Source organism: Mastomys coucha, unplaced genomic scaffold (genome assembly GCF_008632895.1).
Source record: "Mastomys coucha isolate ucsf_1 unplaced genomic scaffold, UCSF_Mcou_1 pScaffold20, whole genome shotgun sequence".
Lineage (NCBI taxonomy): Eukaryota > Metazoa > Chordata > Mammalia > Rodentia > Muridae > Mastomys > Mastomys coucha.
Window position 1 is genome coordinate 111,620,279 of NW_022196903.1, and position 18,655 is coordinate 111,638,933.

Genomic DNA, 18,655 nt, shown 5'->3' on the forward strand with positions numbered 1-18,655 from the left:
AATAAAGAAAATATCTAAAAAAAAAAAAAAAAGTTTGGTGTTGAGTACCTCACTCATGAGCCTTGCACCTTTTCCCCGCAGGCCTGGTCTTTAAGGGGGTGATTGAACTAGCAATGGTCACCCTGGGAAGGAAGACAGAAGGCTGTCTGAGGGCCCGCAGTGTGTACCGAAGGGTGGCTTAAATACCTGAAACGAAGTGCAATTTTACATCCAAAGAGCTTACAATTTTGTTTTAGGATTGCTACATTTCAAAACCATGTAAACGATAACATGAGACGTGAGAAACTAAAAAAAGCATGTATAGTATATATAAACCAAAAGAGCAGACACCAAGTAAAGTGCCCAGCATGTGAGGTCCCCCACCCCCGCCAAAGTTTTAAAGTTTTATCCCACTGATACAGAATGTCGTTCTTATCGTCTAACTAAGAATGATATCCTGAATATATAAAACAACTTGTATATGTCCTTGGCCATAACTTCAGATCGCATTGTACTAACCTTAGAAATATGGAAATATTAGATTCTTCGTAAGAAAGTTACAATTAATACACATAAATGTATACATATAGTATATATGGTGCCAGAGCTTTTAAGATCAACGACTGAGCCCCGACAGCCCTAAGAAGCCAGGTTCACCCATTGGTCCTCAAAAGGCCAACTTAAGAGGCAATGGGAACAAACAGCTTGTAAGATTCAGGATAAAGTTATCATTGGCCCAGAAACACAACTCTTGCCTCTAAGGGGATAATGAAAAGGTTATTTTGGAACGGAATATAGTAATCATGGTCCTGGAACATGGATTTAGGTCACCCCAAATTTCCTTTTCCAATGTGGAAGCTGCTTCACCGGGCTGTCTTATAGTATGTATATGGGTGTTTTGCCTGCATGTTTGTCTGTGCATCACTTGTGAACCACATATGATGAAGCCAGAGGGGGCATCTGATCCCTTGGAACTGGTGTTATTATCAGTCATGAGCCTTAATGTGGCACTGGGAACTGAACCCTGGTCCTCTGGAAGAGGATTCAGTGCTCTTCACCTCTGCCCCATCTCTCTAGTCCCTTCACAAAGCCTTCATAGTACTAGAACAAAAGAAGTCATAAGTAGGGACACTTACACACACTGGTGGAAACATTAGATAGGTAGGATAAAACAAAATGGGAACCCTTTGGCTAAAAGCCTCAGATGCTCTCTGATGACACTTACAGCCTTGGGTTGGTGAGGACTAGCCACATCTTTGTAAACTCCCAAGTAGTTTACCTGATAGTCACACAGATGTCAGCTCACACATAGCAGAGGGCAATCAGTGGCTGTTAGGAGTGTTAGGAGCGTTGGGTGTAGAGTGGTGGTGGTGGTGGGGAGATGATGGTGTATGACTTGAATTCCAGCACTTGGGAGGCAGGCATATCTCTGGATTTGAGGCCAGCCTGGTCTACATAGCAAGTTCCAGGCCATCCAGGGCTGCAAAGTGAGATCCTGTCTATCAGGTGTGTATGTGTGTGTACGTTTGAGCGTGTACTCACTGAAGATAGTGTGTGATAACTTGACTCTGGACTTGTAGCATCCCAAATTCTCTACAACATTGAGGTTCTAATTAGCTCGGTAGCCTTGCAGAAGACTCGGTGAAAGGTACGGGACTTTCATTCATGGTTTTACCAGCCTGGAATTGATATATTTTTTTAAAATAAAGAATAGGCACTGTACGAAGAAATTCAGTGGACAGCTCAGGGGTCAGAGAGGGAATGGCATCCCTAAGAGGAAATGGGGTCATTTTAAAATACGTTGTCTGCTTTGTCTCCAAGGCTGGTGTGGGGGACTGGTTTGAATGAGGTCAAGAGGCAGCTCAGGAACAGGGTAGTAAATTTCAGATTACCACCTGTCCTCCCAGAGACTGGACATTTGGGGTGAGATTCTGAGCCATCAGGAGTTAGACCCTAATTGTTCCATGAAGGCTTCCCAGGTTACTGTCAGGCCCTGGAAGCTGGGTGATGAGATTGGTTTCTTATTTTCAGCCCTTTTATGTTTGTCCTTTTGTTTCTGCAAGTCATAGTGACAAAGCAAAGAAAGGAACTTCATCCGATGTGGCCACATTCGGGAGATGGACAAAGAGGCCCAGTGTCCAGATTTCCTGAAGTCCACCTTCAGGGTCCTCAAGTGCGGTTAGGTTTAACAGTACAAGAGGTTTGCAAAGCTAAGTCGTCTTATTGTAAGTGTGGCTCTGCAGCTTCCACCCAGCATCGTTTCTGCTCCTGGTCAGGGCTCCGAGTCTGTCCCATAAACTGTGTGATATCTGTCTCCTGGGTGGCACCAAGGTCCAGCATTTTCCTTCCCCTGGAAAAATTCCAACTCACTAGGGTGTCTATTCTATGGATAGTCTGACAGCCTAAGGGAGACAAGTGTCTCTTTTTAGAATAGCTTTGTTTTTGCCAGGACAGTTAACCCATTGGGACATATACCCAATGTTGAGTAAAAAAGCTAAAAGTTAAAACAAAAGATCCCCACATTTTAACAAACACAGACTTCTTGGAGCCTAGCCCAGTGATTTGTTGAGGTCTTAAGCACACATTTAGAAACTACCCCTATTGGGCTGGAGAGATAGCTCAATGGTTAAGAAGGCTTTTTCTTGCTAAGGACCCTAGTTCAATTCTTAGTACCCACATGGTGGTTAGCAACTGTGTGATTTCAGCTCCAGGGAATCTGCTTCAGTCCTCTGGCCTCTGAGAACACTGAGTGCTGATGGTACATAGACATACATACAGACAAAACACTCATACACATAAAATTACATAAAATTAAAATAAAAATGAATATAAATTTTAAAATAAACTAACCCATAATGGCCTGTGGCACTTTAATGGCTAATCCCAGGAATGATAACTGGTGATATAAAACTCACTGCTTAAGAGAGTGGTAAGTAAGCTTGTCCTCTCAGATATAGACCCTGCACAAATGGCCTACGAGATAACACTGAGTAATCCCACCCTCAGCTGTGTAAAAACTCCCAACCCCTCTCAGCCATTTGAGGCAATCCATTCTCAGAGAGCTTGCTTGCTGTGGCTAGACCACACTGTACCACACCACACTGTACTTACTCATGGTTTACTTCTGACTTTTTTTTTTTTTAACTTTTGTAAATCTGTGACAGTGGCTATATCACTGACCTGTCACATCCTCAATGCCTGGTACACTGATTTGTATTCATAGTTTTGCATATGTACATCTTATAGGTACGTGGTACCTTTCTGGATGTCAGGTGTTAGGAAAATAATTAAGAATAAAGCTTCCCACGAACCTAGAAACTACCTCCCACAGATGACAAAAAAGACACAACAGCTTTATTAAAAAAAAAAATGGCCATATGAATTACAGGTCATCCACTGATAAGTTTGCAAAGACACAGTTTCACACAGACATGTACAACTCATCACATGTTCTCGAGACAAAAGATAGCATCCTCAAATGGAAGGGCCAAAGGACACCTTTACCTATTTGCTATACTTAATTTCTCTTAAGTTTTTCAGATACCCGAGGCAGCCATCTGTGTTAATTTACTGCTGTGTCCAACCCCAAAGTGAAGCTCTTTATATCACATGTGGCTGGAGCTAACAGCAACGGGGCACGGGCCTCAGACACAGGTCCATACAGCCTCAGGCAGCAGCCTGGGGAAGTTCTCCGGGGACCTCTACTCAGGTAAAGATGGGATTCTTGACTTCACCTGAGAAAAGAAGATTTCAGGGTGAGGCAGTATGAAACACAGTAGAAGTCTGCTTAGAAGAGAAGACATAAAATAGCTAAACTTATTTCTTTTACTTTAAATGTATATACTGTACTTGTAGTACGTATCCATTTCCCCACCCTGTCTTTGTCCTTTCTAGCCTACACTCCCTCAGTTTTGCATCCACATAGCATCTATACAGATAGGATTTTATGTCTTTATGTAAAATATAAGGCACACAACTAAGAGAAAACATACAATATTTGCCTTTCTGAAACTGTTTTATTTCATTTAAGACCTTGCACACCTATGATAGATAGGTTGACTTAGATTGACTTGGAGTTTCAGAGGTCATATGGATGTGGAAGGTCAACTTTAATTTTTTGTTTGTTTCATGACAGATTCCCATTTCAATCTCTTTATTGGGCTCCACGTACGGATGCTGCACTGGCTTCCTTGTTCTATTGAAATTCATGCAGAGGTTTGTGTTCTCTCTGATTTCTGTAAATATACCTATAATCACTCTCTGAATCTTTGGGATTTCATCCAATTTACTTCTGCTAGAGGTCATTCTAGTGGAAACCATTATTTTCTAAGTCACCATGGAGTCTCTGTTTTTTAACAGTTCTTGTGTTTTTCTCTTTGAGTCCTGTGAATGTGAGCTAAGTCATTGGTTCGATTTAAGAAAAAAATCACCTTTATTGTTCCACTGGAAATATTTGTAATATTTGAGGGGACTAGATTGTGGCAGGGTTGAGGTACCATACATACTTCTCAGCTAGACTGGGTTCACCTCAGTAGCTAGCTTCTAGCCCATGTGTTTGGGGGACACACATGATGTTCAGTCCTCAGTACTACACTGAAAAGAGAGTCATCCGCACAAAAAACAACTGTAAGGGTGGTTCCATCAATATAGCGATAAACAAAAAGTTACTACTTCAATTCTAATTGTTGTGTACCTTAAGATATTTAATTACTGTTGGCACGGATGGAAAGGAAACAGCAGAATAAGACTAGTAATTGGTATGACAAAGAAAAAAAATGCAAAATGGAAAAGTCACTGTCATTTCTTGGAGAAATCACGTGACATCTGAGGGTACACACTGGAAAGGAACTTTTACAGTGTGACAATTGTGGGAAAACCCATGAAACACCAGAGATCACATATATGACCCCTCACAGCACATCACAGGACTCATGCGGGACAAATCCTGCCGGTATACTGTTAATGGAAAACTCTTTTACAGTAAATCAGACCTTGCTAAACATTCCCACACAGGAGAGAAACTGAATGAATGTGAAGTGTGTGGGGAAGGCTTTTCTCAAAAATCAAACCTCACCGCAGCCACACACAAGAAAAATGTCATATGAACAGAATGAATATATATCTACATGCCAGTATCAGTATCTGTACTTATATACTTCAGAGTCCACACACTGGAAAATCACCCCATTTCTAAATTCTTAACCCTGGAAAGCATTTGATTTTGATGAGCTTTAAAAACAGCTAATTGAATAATAAATAGCCCTAAAAATCTACATAGGCATACATTTTTTTTTTGCAGCCTACTTTTAATAAGGGTTCAATCTTTCTAGCCCACCACCCAGAAGAGGTAGTGGAATAGCAAAGTTGTTAGGATGTGGGGGTCGTGGACCTGTTCAGCAATGGTTCTTTAGGGGCGAGCTCGATCTCCTTTCTTAGCAGTTCAGTCCTGTAGCTAACACCAAAATATGATTCAGCAGCTGCAGACCAGTCCTCTAGGCAGGCAGACACCAGGCAGCTGTAGTTCAATCCTGAAGAAACCACCAGGCTGGCCAGATGGCCAAAGGTGAGGTTGCAGAGGTGGCAAGCTGCTGCAGCAACCTCATGAGCAGTTCTTGGGTAAGTCTCTCTCAATGGCAGCGTTAGCACGAGTTGAGATCAGTAACACCATGTAAGACAAACCAATACATGAGTGTCTTTTAGCCAAGAGTAGCAAGGCAAAGCAAACCAATGCTCAGTGCTCACCCCCCACTGTCTGTGGGGTCATATTTATACGCCTTCATCACAGGTCCTGTCATGTGTTTACTATATCAAAACATCCTTTCATCTGTGTCTGCTTCAGAAAAACATTCTTTCACCTGTTTGCTTTAGCAAGACATCCTTTCACATGTGCGTCCCCAGCAAAACATCATTTGACATAACTAATTTTTCAAAGAAACTAGAAGTTTCCACCTCACATCTAAGGAAGAGTCCTTAATATGTGTAGGCTTTTCTTATGTCCAAGTGCTAAAGCATAGAAAGTGTGTTTTGATTTGGGGGTGTATAGCTCAGTCTGTCTATAGAATACTTGCCTAGCATGTGTAAGATTCTTAGTTAATTCCCCAGCACCAAGGGGTGGGGTATATATACATGTTCCCTGAGTACAGTGGAACTTAGAGTAATTGGTGACCTAGCTTAAGGGATGGATTCTATTAAGATGGATTCTATCAAAACTCATGCAAGGATAAACTCTGAATGTGTCTATTAATATATGGACATATTTTAAGAATTTAATTAATATTTAATAATCTTCCAAACATAAAATTCCAGAGCTAGAGGAGACCACTGGTGAATTCTACCGGACATCTTGGGTAGAAATCTCAGCCATTCTATTTTTTTTTCAGAATGCAACAACAACAACCAAAGGCCTGCTCCCTGACTTACCAAAGGCCCTCTCCCTGACTTACCAAAGGCCTGCTCCCTGACTTACCAAAGGCCTGCTCCCTGACTTACCAAAGGCCTGCTCCCTGACTTACCAAAGGCCCACTCCCTGACTGACTATTCCATGTGGTCAGTAGTACCCAGACCCTACTCAGATTTCAAAGGTGAAAACTACTGTGCTGGGGGCCAGCCCCAGCGGGGTCTTCTTTCTTGTCGGTTCTTCTTGAGGCAGTGGAGGGGGAAGAGCATCGGCAGATAAGATATTTAGGGTTGCTGTATGATAATAAAACGTTTACTTATCTAAGTCTAAGTTACCTTGCTACTGTAGCTGACCTGCCTCTTGTGTCCCTCTGAGGCCAGAAACTGCAGTCTCTGGCATTTAACACCTCATTCTAAAACAGCCAAGGATTAAGTAAATAGCCTTGGCACTATCTCAGCAGGAACTGCAGGACTCTAACTTTCCGCCCTCTAGTAGGACATTCCAGGAAGAAAAAGGGACACTTTAAAAAGTGATCATAGCATTTATCACCAAGTTGTAAAAAGCTTCCTCTTAAAGCTAAGAAAAAGGGGAAAAGCGGAAAGACTCTAAGCAGGGCAAGGGAAAATTTTCTTCATCTCATTTTTTTTTTTTTTTTTTTTTTTTTTTGTTCTCAGTACTTATACATCTTTCAGAATACATGATCACGTTAAAAAGTTCATCACAGGTTCATACAGAAAATTCAAATCACAAATCGAAATAGAAGTTTACAACAGAGAATGTTTACACGCATATCCATTAGGAGTAATTATCTGGCTAAACATCCATCACCTGTCACAGCTTGACAGGTTCATAGAAAGTTGAAAACCAAAGCTAAGTTATTAGTGAAGTTTTGTATAGATAAACCCAGTCAATATTTTATCTTCTGTCCTAGCATCGATAGTAAATCGTTAGTCCCCCTTTTATGACCTTTGGTTAATGGTTTTACAACCTCTTGGAATGTGCTCTGAGTAGCAGAAAGTCTGGTTACTATCTAAGAGGCAGTTAACTGGTGACACTTGGGAGACTGACAGAGTGCTCAGTGCAGCTTTGACTATCAGAAAGGACCTAATAGCAGTCCCGCTCTAAAAGAGCTTAATAATCACTGATATAATTTTAGGAATTCTTATAGGATCATCATTAAGACTTAAGAAGTCAGCTGGGCTGTGGTGGTGCACGCCTTTAATCCCAGCACTTGGGAGGCAGAGGCAGGCGGATTTCTGAGTTCGAGGCCAGCCTATATAGCTTCACCACAAGACAGCACATCTGGGCTGGAGAGGTGGCTCAGCGGTTAAGAGCACTGACTGCTCTTCCAGAGGTCCTGAGTTCAAATCCCAGCAACCACATGGTGGCGCACAACCATCTGTAATGAGATCTGACGCCCTCTTCTGGTGTGTCTGAAGACAGCTACAGTGTACTTATGTATAATAAATAAATAAATAAATAAATCTTTAAAAAAAAAGACAGCACATCTTTGTAGATCTGCAAAGATTTGCTCAAAAGGCTGGGCTAATACTTAGTGATTGTTATATGTTTAATAATGACAGGAAAAGCATGTTGATAGCAGGAATCCTTCCTAGAATGAATTCTCTTAGGTCTTGCCTAGAGAGCTAATCTGTCATGGATTAATCTGAAGCAGACCATCTCAGGAAGACCACCTGCTAGTTATAAGCTTGTCCTATTGTGGCTCCTGACACTGCTGGTAATCTGTCATGAAAATGATGAAGAAATCCTCAGCAAACCATCAAATCAACTGTGCATAAAAATAATTCACTCAGTGTCGTCATGAGGGATTTACTACATAGCCATCCCTACACAGAGGCTGGTTCAACATTGAATAATCCGTGTAATTTATCACATCAATAGGCTGGTAGCAAACTATGATCATATTGATATTGATCGTATCGATAGATGCCAAACAGGCATTTGATGAGTTACTCATGAGAAAACCTCTCCACCAACAGAATATCTATGGAAAAGGAAGTTCAGTATAGGAAAGAATCATTACACTACAGCTAGCATGTTTTAAAGCATATTTGTTCTCTCTCTCTCTCTCTCCCTCCCTCCCTCCCTCTCCTTCTCCCTCCCTCCCTCCCTCTCCTTCTCTCTCCCTCCCTCCTTTTCCCTCCCTCCCTCCCTCCTTCCCTCCCTTCCTTCCTCCTTCCCTCCCTCCCTCCCTCCTGGTGCTTCTTAGGTAAATGTGACCCATCACACTGCAGAACCACCCATCTCCTGCTGAGTGTGGAATTCTGGTACCCTGCCCCCTGCCTGAGTTCCCCAGTGTTAGACTACAATCTAGGGGAATTTGTGTCAGTCCTTCAGACCTGGTTATTTACTACTTAGTGGGGAACCCACAAGGGGAGGAGTGGGAGACCTGTCCTGATGGGACATGAGAACGCCTGTCTTTTAAAAATTAATAGGTCTGTTCATTAAAAAATTTAAAAGGCAAACTAAATGAATATTCTCTAAACGAAACTTCCCAATAGGATAAGCTGGAATTTTAGCCCCCAGGTTCATACCCCATGCCAAGCAGTACATTGCCTGACTCAGGTCCATGTGGCTATTAACGTCCCCCATGGTGAAGACAATTTATCTTACACTAGATTAGATTCCAATCAACCTGAAAAAGCCTTAAGTCTAAATGAGTCCCTGGGCCTACTTAGCACTGTCTGCTCTTTGACCAAACTGGGTTTCCCAAGTCATCTACATACTATCCTTTCTGATATAATAGAAGCTAATTGCTCGCGGCCTCCTAAGTACTATTCTATTTAGAAGTATAAAAGAACTAGACTAAGAAGACAGCTCAGTTATGACATGTATAGCTAAGTTTGGACTACAGCAACCATGTAAAGAGCAGGCACAGTACACAACTAAAACCTTAGCGCTTCCTCTTGATATCCCTATTGCTGTGATCTCGGGGAGGAAAGGGTTTATTTCACCTTACAGTTTATAGTCTTTCATAAAGGGAAGGCAGGGCAGGAACTCAAGGCAGAACCTGAGGCAGGCCATGAAGGAACACTGCTTACTGAGAAATAGTTTTAGTGTTCCAATCCTTAGCCACCAGGGAAATGCAAATTTAAAATTCTTGGAATTTCATTGTACAGTTAAAATGGCTAAGACAGAAAAAAAAAAGATGGTAAATTCTGGTGTGTTTATAGGGAAAAAGGACACTTATTCTCATTGTTGCTGGGAGCATAAATGGTTAATAGCCATGATAGAAATATCAGTAAGTGTGGAGGTTCCTCAAAAAGCTGGAAATAGATCCACATGACCCAGCTATACCACCTGGACATACACCCAAAGGCCTCTGTATCTTACTGCAGAGATAATCGATCATCTTTGTTCACTGCTGCGTCATTAATAATAGCCAGGCGTCAGCAACAGCCTAGATGTCTGTCAATAGATAAAGATAATGTAGTATGTTTACACAATACCATGGTATTCATCTGTTAAAAGTGGAATTATGAAATCTGCAGGTTAAAGGATGAAGTTAGGAACGCTATTTTGAGTGAGGCAAGCCAGACATAGAAAGGCAGAAGTTGTGTTCTTTCTCATACATGGATATTAGCTCTTAATCTTCTGATGTGTATCCTGCTAGGAATACCCACAGCTTAATAATTTAGTAAGGGGCCATTTATGGGGAGTGGTCTTCAAGGAATAAGAGGTAGAAAGGGGAATAATGGAATACAAAGTGTTAAATTCGGGTGGGAACAGGAGAGCAGGACTATGCAGAGGGATAACTAACACTAAGGCCTTTTGAAAGAGCCACATGGAAGCCCACTACTGGAGGAGCTACCTAAAATCATGCTAGAAGATAATATACCCAAGGCCAGGAGGGGTTACCTCTTTTTGAGCTGTTGGCCAACGAGTCACATAGACGTCAACCACTGCAGGCTTCTGTCGCGCTCTTGGCTGTCCTCCAGAACTTGACAGTAAGACCCTATTGCTGAAGACACCACTTATTTGAAGCACTGAAATTGAGGAAATCAAGTTGATCCTCATCTGTAAGCTCCATGCCTGATGACCATCTTTCAGTGTGTCAGAAGCTGCTATGGACGCTACCAGAGGAGAAGAACTAACTACAACAACTGGCCTGGCAAGACATGCCCACTGTGCAATACTGGTACAGACGTTATTGGAGTCACAAATTACTTTCTGCTTAGATCTAAGGCCTCCTTCTTGAGATGGAACCCATACCTGGAACTGTTAAAAGGGGCCAAGAATCTGCACTATGGTATGCCATAGGTAATAAGGCCTAGGAAAGAACCCAACCTGCACCAGAGAAGCTTCTCTTTGCAGTAGACAGCCATTAACACAGAAACCCTCAAATGGTCAATATCAGGTCCCGGACTGTGTAGTGCTAAGCCTAGGTGGAGCAGTGATCTTCATGGAAGAGGGGCAGAAAGACTGTAAGAGCCAGAGCTGGACAACACCATGGAAGTGTTTTTTTCCCTCCAATAGGGCAACTGTGCCAGCATGCTACAGACCTTTGCAAGCTCTAGCCAGACAAACATCCCAGCACTGAGAGAAGGTGAGTGCAAGGTCTCATTTTGAATTTTCTCTCTATAAAAAGGACACATTGAGATAACTGTTAAAATAGAAAAAGGGGTTGCAGATTATGTATTGATCTTCCTGACTCCGATTATTCTGCCACAGGTACATAATGACAGCCCCTTGCTTTCAGAAGATATGTATTTAGGAATAAATACATATTCCTGTCATGTCTGTGACTCCCAAGGCGCGCGTGTGTGTGTGCGCCCAGACACAGACACACACACACACACACACACACACACACACACACACACACACACACACATATATAAAACAAAGAAGCCATGAATTTGAGAGGGAGTGGGGAGAGGAATAGGATGAGTCGAAGGGGAGAGAAAAGAGTGGAAATGGTGTAGACATAGGATTCATGTATGAAATTCTCAAAAATTTAATTTATTAAAATATAAAAATAATTTATTATCAACAACTTATATCTCATTAAATAAAATGAAGAGCCATTAATCTACATGAAAACTAGTAAATGAATATATTGTACATTTGATAAGAAACAGATATTTATAGTCACAAATTATCTCTCTACATAATTATTATAAAACAAAAGTAAATATATAGAGGAAAAACAGTAGGTAATTGCTCTAGTGATCATATCAACATCATAATAACAGAGAAAAATCTATATTATAGATCACATAATAGGATTAAATGAGAAAAGTTACCTCTGTAATACTTTTGCCAAGAACGCGTGATGAAACATAATGAAATGGAGAACTGAATTCAAGGACATGCCACATGAACAGTTCCTTGAAGATTTCAGGTCAGAAAGTCAAGGAAAGACTGCAAAATACTCCAGACTGAAGGAGTCTAAGAGCTTCAGGAACTGGGACCCGTCAATCTGAATGGGGCTGGTCTACTAAAGGACTCGGTGGAGAAGAAGCCAGGCTGGGAAGGGATCGGTGAACAAGCCAGGCTGGGAGGGGATCGGTGAACAAGCCAGGCTGGGAGGGGATCTGTGGAGAACAAGCCAGGCTGGGAAGGCATCTGAGGATTAAACATCAGGACTGTTAGTGTTAGCCTTCTTAACGCAAAGGCAACACTGCAGTTACTTACAGTGTTGTTAACTACAATAAATACTGAAATAGTCACAGATGACGATGGCTGGCAGCAAGGCTCTCTCACATGCTTCAGAAGAGCGGGATGGAATTACTTGAATGTCTCCCTAATTTTATGATTGAACTATCAGTGCTTAAAATTAAAGTTAAACTGGGTGGTGGTGGTGGTGGCGCATGCCTTTAATCCCAGCACTTGGGAGGCAGAGGCAGGTGGATTTCTGAGTTCAAGGCCAGCCTGGTCTACAGAGTGAGTTCCAGGACAGCCAGGGCTACACAGAGAAACCCTGTCTCAAAAAACAAAACAAAACAAAACAAAAATTAAAGTTAAGTTTGACAGCGATACTATGGCTGGGAAACATTAAAACATTAACAGTGGTTAAGGCAGCAGCATACTGAACTGATTGATGTCTGGCTAAATCTTTTGGCTCATGCATAGTGATAAAAATAGAAAAATATAAATACAAATGTGGTATTTCATCCCACCAAAGTATTCATGATAACTTGGCTGTTTAAACAATTTGCTTTAGGGTGTCTTCATAAGTAAAAGTTTGTAATACTGGTTTAATAATACTTGCAAAATCTGCTTAAGACCACCAAAAAACCCCAGGTAAACATATTAATTTCTAATACATATGACAAAAAAGTTTTTCTCACTTGTTTCAAGTCATACAGTTAATACAACTAAAATATATAAACAGTTTAATAAATATAATGTTTTACTTTATTTTAATAAATGTTTATATCTTTTTTTAAAGATTTATTTATTTATGTATACAAGTGCTCTATCTGCACATAACCCTGTGTGCCTGAAGAGGGCATCAGATCACATAGGTGGTTGAGAGGCACCATGTGGGTGCTGGGATTTGAACTCAGGACATCTGAAGGAGCAGCTAGTGTTCTCAAACTCCTAAGCCATCTCTCCAGCCCAACATGTTATATTTTAGATCATATATATTAATGTGTATTATTTATACAAAATAGTAGCCATCATTATGACTTTATTTTTCTGTTTGAGACACATTGCCTTGACTGTCCTTGAATTCGGAGATTTACCAGCCTCTGCTTCCCAAGTGCTGGAGTCAAAGATATGTGCCACCACAGGTACCCAGGCTGTTGAGACATTCCAGACACACACGGCGAACACCCCTTTATCTTCTCTGGTCCTTTCCTCCTTTGGCCCTTCTCCCAAACAGCCCCACTTCTACTTTCATGCCTTTTCTTCCTCTTTCTCTTTTTAAATTCAGCAGATCATGTATTTTTTCTTTAAAATGTCTATATATTCTTGCGATGCTTCTGAGAGTAGATCTTGGCTTGGTTTAGTAGCAGATCCAAGAGGAGAAACTCTGCAGAACTCAGATTCAAGTTCAGCAGTAGCTGGAAAAAAAGGAATATATATATATATATCAAAGAGTTCACAGTTAATGAAGCACAAGTCGGAAGTAACTGCAGTGCACAATCATGACTGGTTTGCACGTATACTTAATTATCATCGTGAATACCAAAGTGTCTGCGTTGACTTTATTCACCAATCATGCGCAAAGCTACAGTACCAAGCATGGGAACGACAAGTGGAGACAATATGGCCCACTGCTGACAATCACCTAGTGGTCACATCACAGAGCCATGGTACTGTAAACAGCATGGCCCCGGCACACAAACAGGCACGCAGACCAGTGCAGCAGAACACCACTAGGACCATGTAAGACCACGTATTCATAGCTGCCAATATATGATAAGATTCCAAAAAATATACACTGGAAGAAAGAACAGCTCTTTGACAAATGCTGCTGGGAAAGCTGATGTCCACACACGGAGTGAAACTAGATTCTTCTGTATCGCCCTGCACAACATCAGCTCCAAATGGGTAAGACGTCAGTGAGAAACCTGAGACTGCTGAAAGAACACACAAGGCAGTACCCTACAAGATACACACATGCACAAAAGACTTCTGGCATAGGATTCAGTTTGCTCAGCACAACTGACTGAGTGGGCCTCATAGACAAAAGGCTTCCATACGGGAATGGAAACAATCAAGTAAAGAGGAAACCTCTGGAATGGGAGAAAATCTTAGTATACAGCTGATAGAAGATTAATATTCAGAATATATAAATAATAAAGAATCAAGAAAACCAATAACCCAATTAAAAATAAACTATGGATCTAAACAGAATTCTCAAAAAAGGAACTAAAAGCCCGAAGTCCAAAGAGAGCACAGGTTGGAGAGGGGATGGCTGAGAGAGAACAGGAAGTGGGAAGTGGAACACTGGAGGAGGGACAATTCAGAAGGAGAGGGAGGGAGGACGGACACATGCCAAGGTTGTGTGATATGGCCCCAGAGAACCGGGGCTTGTGGGCATGTGTGTGTATAAAGATTTGTGTAGGGAATCTTAAAGGAAGTTATACCACTTAAGCTACAATGCTCCTGACAGGAACCATGAACCAGCCGAAACTCTAGTAACAGCTATGAGAGTCCTTCTGAACGGCTGATCAGGATACCGTGACTCCCACGACAATACAGACCACTGATGTAGCCCTTGGCTACTGCTGGAGGTTGACAGTAAACTCCTTTGTCAAAGACACTGGACACTTGGGACAAAGACTACAAAGATTCGAGCTGGATCTGACCAGAGAGCTCCTTCCGGAGGCCAGCACGCACTGTTAGGAGGTATGGGATAAGCTGCCACGGGAGGAAGTTAGCCCAACCTGGCTGTAAAGCCTGAGAACCACAACTGGACAGGCAAGATACCCGAGCAGTGCAGCAGTGCTCTTGTACCTTGTGGTAACCAACAGTGTCTGACTGAACCTAAAGCCCACTCAACTGGAGGGAGTTCACGCCTGATATTGTCAACCCAGCCAAGAAGCTGTGGCCGGACAGGTCTCAGGCCTTAGAGGAGAACCCGCTACTACCCTGTTATTAAGGTAAGCCTTTGCACCGGCCTCCTGAGTTTCTCGTTCTGCATACCCTTAGCTGTGTAGCTCTCATCTGCCAGCGCGTGGAGACTCTTATAGAGACCCACATTGGTCAAAACTCAAAGAAGTGACTGTGTGGTGCCCTATCACCAAACAGACCGCCGCTATCACAAGCCTACACTTACTGCTCAGGACACATCACGGAATAGAACCATGAACTCCCTACAATACGGCTACTTCCACATTATTTCCAAAGACCCCATGAACCTGCATACCTACAAGGGTGGAGGAAAAATCCAAAGCTGGCACTTTTTTGGGGGTTGAGGGGAAGGTGTCAAAATGACACAATTTATCTGGGAAGAGGAAACTTTGATTGAAAAAAAAAAGCTTCCATCAGATTGCCAGGAGGCAAGTGTGTGGGTATTTTCTTGATTACTGACTGATGTGGGAGGGCCTGGCCCACTGGGGTGGTGCCACCCTTGAGCACACGGCTCTGAGTTGTATAAGAAAGGATGAATAAGCTGCAAGCGTCAAGTCAGTAGGTGGCCTTCACCATGGCCTCTCTGTTCAGTTCCTCACTCCCAGTTCCTGACTTGACTTCCTTCAGTGACAGAACTGTGAGATGAATTAACCCCTTCCCCCCAAGTTGCTCTGGTCATGTTCTTTATCACAGCAACAGAAGTCCTACCTGAGGCAGCCCTACCCTGAGGTGAAGAGCTAGAGGCAGGCCATGGCTGCCGGGAGAGGGAGAACCGGTCTTTTTCAAGGATGAGACCTTGTTCCTAAGTGGTTAGTCCTGAGCACAGGCAAGTAAGGGCAATGCTAATTGGACCCACAGGTTGCATATATGAGAAGAGGAGGCCATGCATTGGAGGGGAGGGGACGGAGAACATGGGTGGAGTTGGAGGCAGGGTAGAGGTGGAAATGACGCTAATGCAGTGTGTGTGTATGTGTATGTGTGTATATATGAAGTTCTCAAATGAAATAAATATTTGCTGAATTAAACACTGAAGGAAATATCTTCACATCTTTAATATTGTGTAAGACAGTACTTACTGTAAAATCTATTCACTGAACAAGGAAAATGGTGCCATTTAATATTTATAATTTATTTTAAAAATTTATCAATCTAACCTTAATTCATAAATTTTGACACATACCTTCTTTAAGTTCTCTATTTATACTTTTTTCTAACTCTTGATGCATCTGGAATGAGATGAATAATTATAATGGTTACAAAAGTGAAAAGTTTTTAACTCAGAAATTAATCTTATTCAATGTTGTACATTTATCTTTTTTTTTTTCTTGGAGCTGAGGACCGAACCCAGGGCTTTTTTACCACTGAGCTAAATCCCCAAACCCACACGCTTACTTACTTAATAATATATGCATCACATTCCTCTACATGATACATATCTACATGTCGGTGTCTGGGTTTTAGCCTTTCTCCACTAGAATAGAAAACTTGAGATGCTGCAAGAAACTTGTCTTTAGAAGTGTGCCGTGATGTCCCAAGCTACACCTTTAGTGACAGCCATGTTTATTTTCCAAATTGAAACTTAAGCACAGCTTTTAAAGAAATGTACGGGTTTAGCTACAGTCGCTGAACCAAGCAACAGTGAGTACCTACTGAAATGAGAACTCTGGAAACTTTAACAATTTTTTTCTCCATTAGCCTAAGTTACTATGACAGTACACATTTGCCAAACAAAACAACTCAGTATCATGTGTTAAATTAAAAGTGAGAATTTTATCAGAAATTTGAAACCCAAAGGAAAAAAGAAATATACTAACCTTGGTCAGAAAGATCTCCACTCTTTTATTGGATGGCTGTGGACCTGAGGTAGGAACCACTATGTTTTCTCTTGGAATGAGAGTTCTGTTGAATACCAAACTATTATGAAGACTTCCAACACAAGGACACTCTACAACAGGCCTTGTGCTGAGTGTGCTTAGCAAAGATCTGCTCTGCTGCTCCTCCAGGAGCAGCTTGGTGCTGGCCTCCTCCAGCTTCTCACTCATCCTGTGAAGACCACAAGGCAAATACTTAATATCTCCAGGGTCACAAATGAACCAGAGTCACAGCTATCTATAAGGCTGCTGTGAATACAAGGAATTTGCAACTCAACAGTGACTCAGCCTAGAAAACCTGTCGGAATGTAACTCCTAAGGATTACAGTTTTAAAATTATTCTAAAAAGTGCAGGTATTTCTAGAGGGAATCTTAACTCATGAGAAATTCCAGCACAGCAGGAGGGAGAGACATGGCTGCTGAGATGAGCCATGCTCAGGAAGGGGCCTGCTTCCTCACAGAGACCTCACAGAGACAGCAGACATGCCACTGTGTACGACCAACATGTCTCACTCCCTGAAGACATGTGAGCATTCGCTCCCATTACTTGGGATAAACTAAGTAAATGACTGTAGGAGTAACTCAGAGCCTCAGCCAGAAGAGAAGGAGGCACAGTGCTGAGGCGTCCATCTTACAGTAATGTTTCCTGGCAGCACACGTGCATATAAAGCCACAGATTAGAAAACCTGCCAATTATAGTTTATAGGGACCTCTACTAGAAATAGTACAGATGACCGTCAAAGAAAATTAAAATACCAAATGCTGAAATTGCTTAGAGGAGAATATTACAGTGCCTGATCCTTGGGATCATCTTCCCAAAACAAAACAAAACAAAACATAGTCAACCATGGTAGTAGCTCTATTTAAGGGAACATGAATAAGCAATTGTATAATAGTATAACTTTCTTAACTAGAAAGCTTCAAGAGTATCTATCTAAAGTTGACCGTCTTAACTAAGACAGGAGGATAAAAAGACAAAAGAATATAAGCTATCCCACATTAACACTTTGAGGGTCACTCACAACGTTATTTCCGGACGTGTGCCTATAGCTCTCTCCTAGTCTCAGTGGAAACACTGCTGCAGAGATAAAGCCGTGAGTTTATCTTCTGAGATTCAATGTTAGGACTTACTTGTTAAGTTTACTTGACAACGATTTTCTAAGTCTGAACTCTTCTTGGTAGAGCTGCTTATACTTTTCTAGTTCTATTTTATCGAAGTCTTCCTGGGCTTTCATTTTGTAGAGCTGGGATTCCAGGTCTTTAATCCTGAGCTCCATCTGACTTCTAACTGAAGCATTATTGTTCTCTCTCAACTGCTCCAAGTTCTCCTGGGACGCTGCTTGAGCCTATGGCAGATCCAAATACACGTTAGACGCAATTATAACCTGAATCATTATGGCTCATTTGTTTTGAATGAAACATGTGAAAACAGATGCTGATGCTGGGATTTAAGATGGGAATTATAAAAGATAGATCTTCTTGGGACTCAAATCCAGGGCCTGGTGCATGCTAGCGGAACACTTAACCATTGCAGGGCATGCCCAGCTCTGAATGACACATAGGTACACAGTGATCTGATAATTTAAAGAACTCAATTAGCTCACGATGTAAAGTGGAACTAGGTGGACTTAAGAGAGACTCAAGAGTTTGGTGTACTTCATATGTCAACTTGTTCCCCTTCTAGCAATCTCATTTTTTGCAAACTATCTTTAAAAGTCAAATGATTCTCTAATGAAAGGTCCACTGAGTTATAATACAAAGAATCCTTGAACACAGCAATAAGTATGTGTCCCTTCTCTCTAGAACTCTAGGGATAAGCAGTGTCCCCTTCTCTCTAGAACTCTAGGATAAGCAGTGT

The 18,655-nt window shown here is 41.7% G+C and overlaps 1 protein-coding gene across 4 annotated transcripts in view; it reads right to left on the reverse strand.

Annotated features, from left to right (window-relative positions):
- Nucleotides 1–12,469: 12,469 nt before the first annotated feature.
- Ankrd30a (ankyrin repeat domain 30A) overlaps nucleotides 12,470–18,655 on the reverse strand; it is a 65,894-nt gene continuing 59,708 nt past the window's right edge. For all 4 annotated transcript variants that reach the window (XM_031383117.1, XM_031383116.1, XM_031383118.1 and 1 more), the window contains 4 exons: nucleotides 17,929–18,143; nucleotides 16,741–16,969; nucleotides 16,107–16,152; nucleotides 12,470–13,410 (listed from right to left, as the gene is read on the reverse strand). In XM_031383117.1, the coding sequence (XP_031238977.1) occupies nucleotides 13,277–13,410; nucleotides 16,107–16,152; nucleotides 16,741–16,969; nucleotides 17,929–18,143 (624 nt within the window). In that variant the 3' untranslated portion in view covers nucleotides 12,470–13,276. The remainder of the gene's footprint in view (nucleotides 13,411–16,106; nucleotides 16,153–16,740; nucleotides 16,970–17,928; nucleotides 18,144–18,655) is intronic.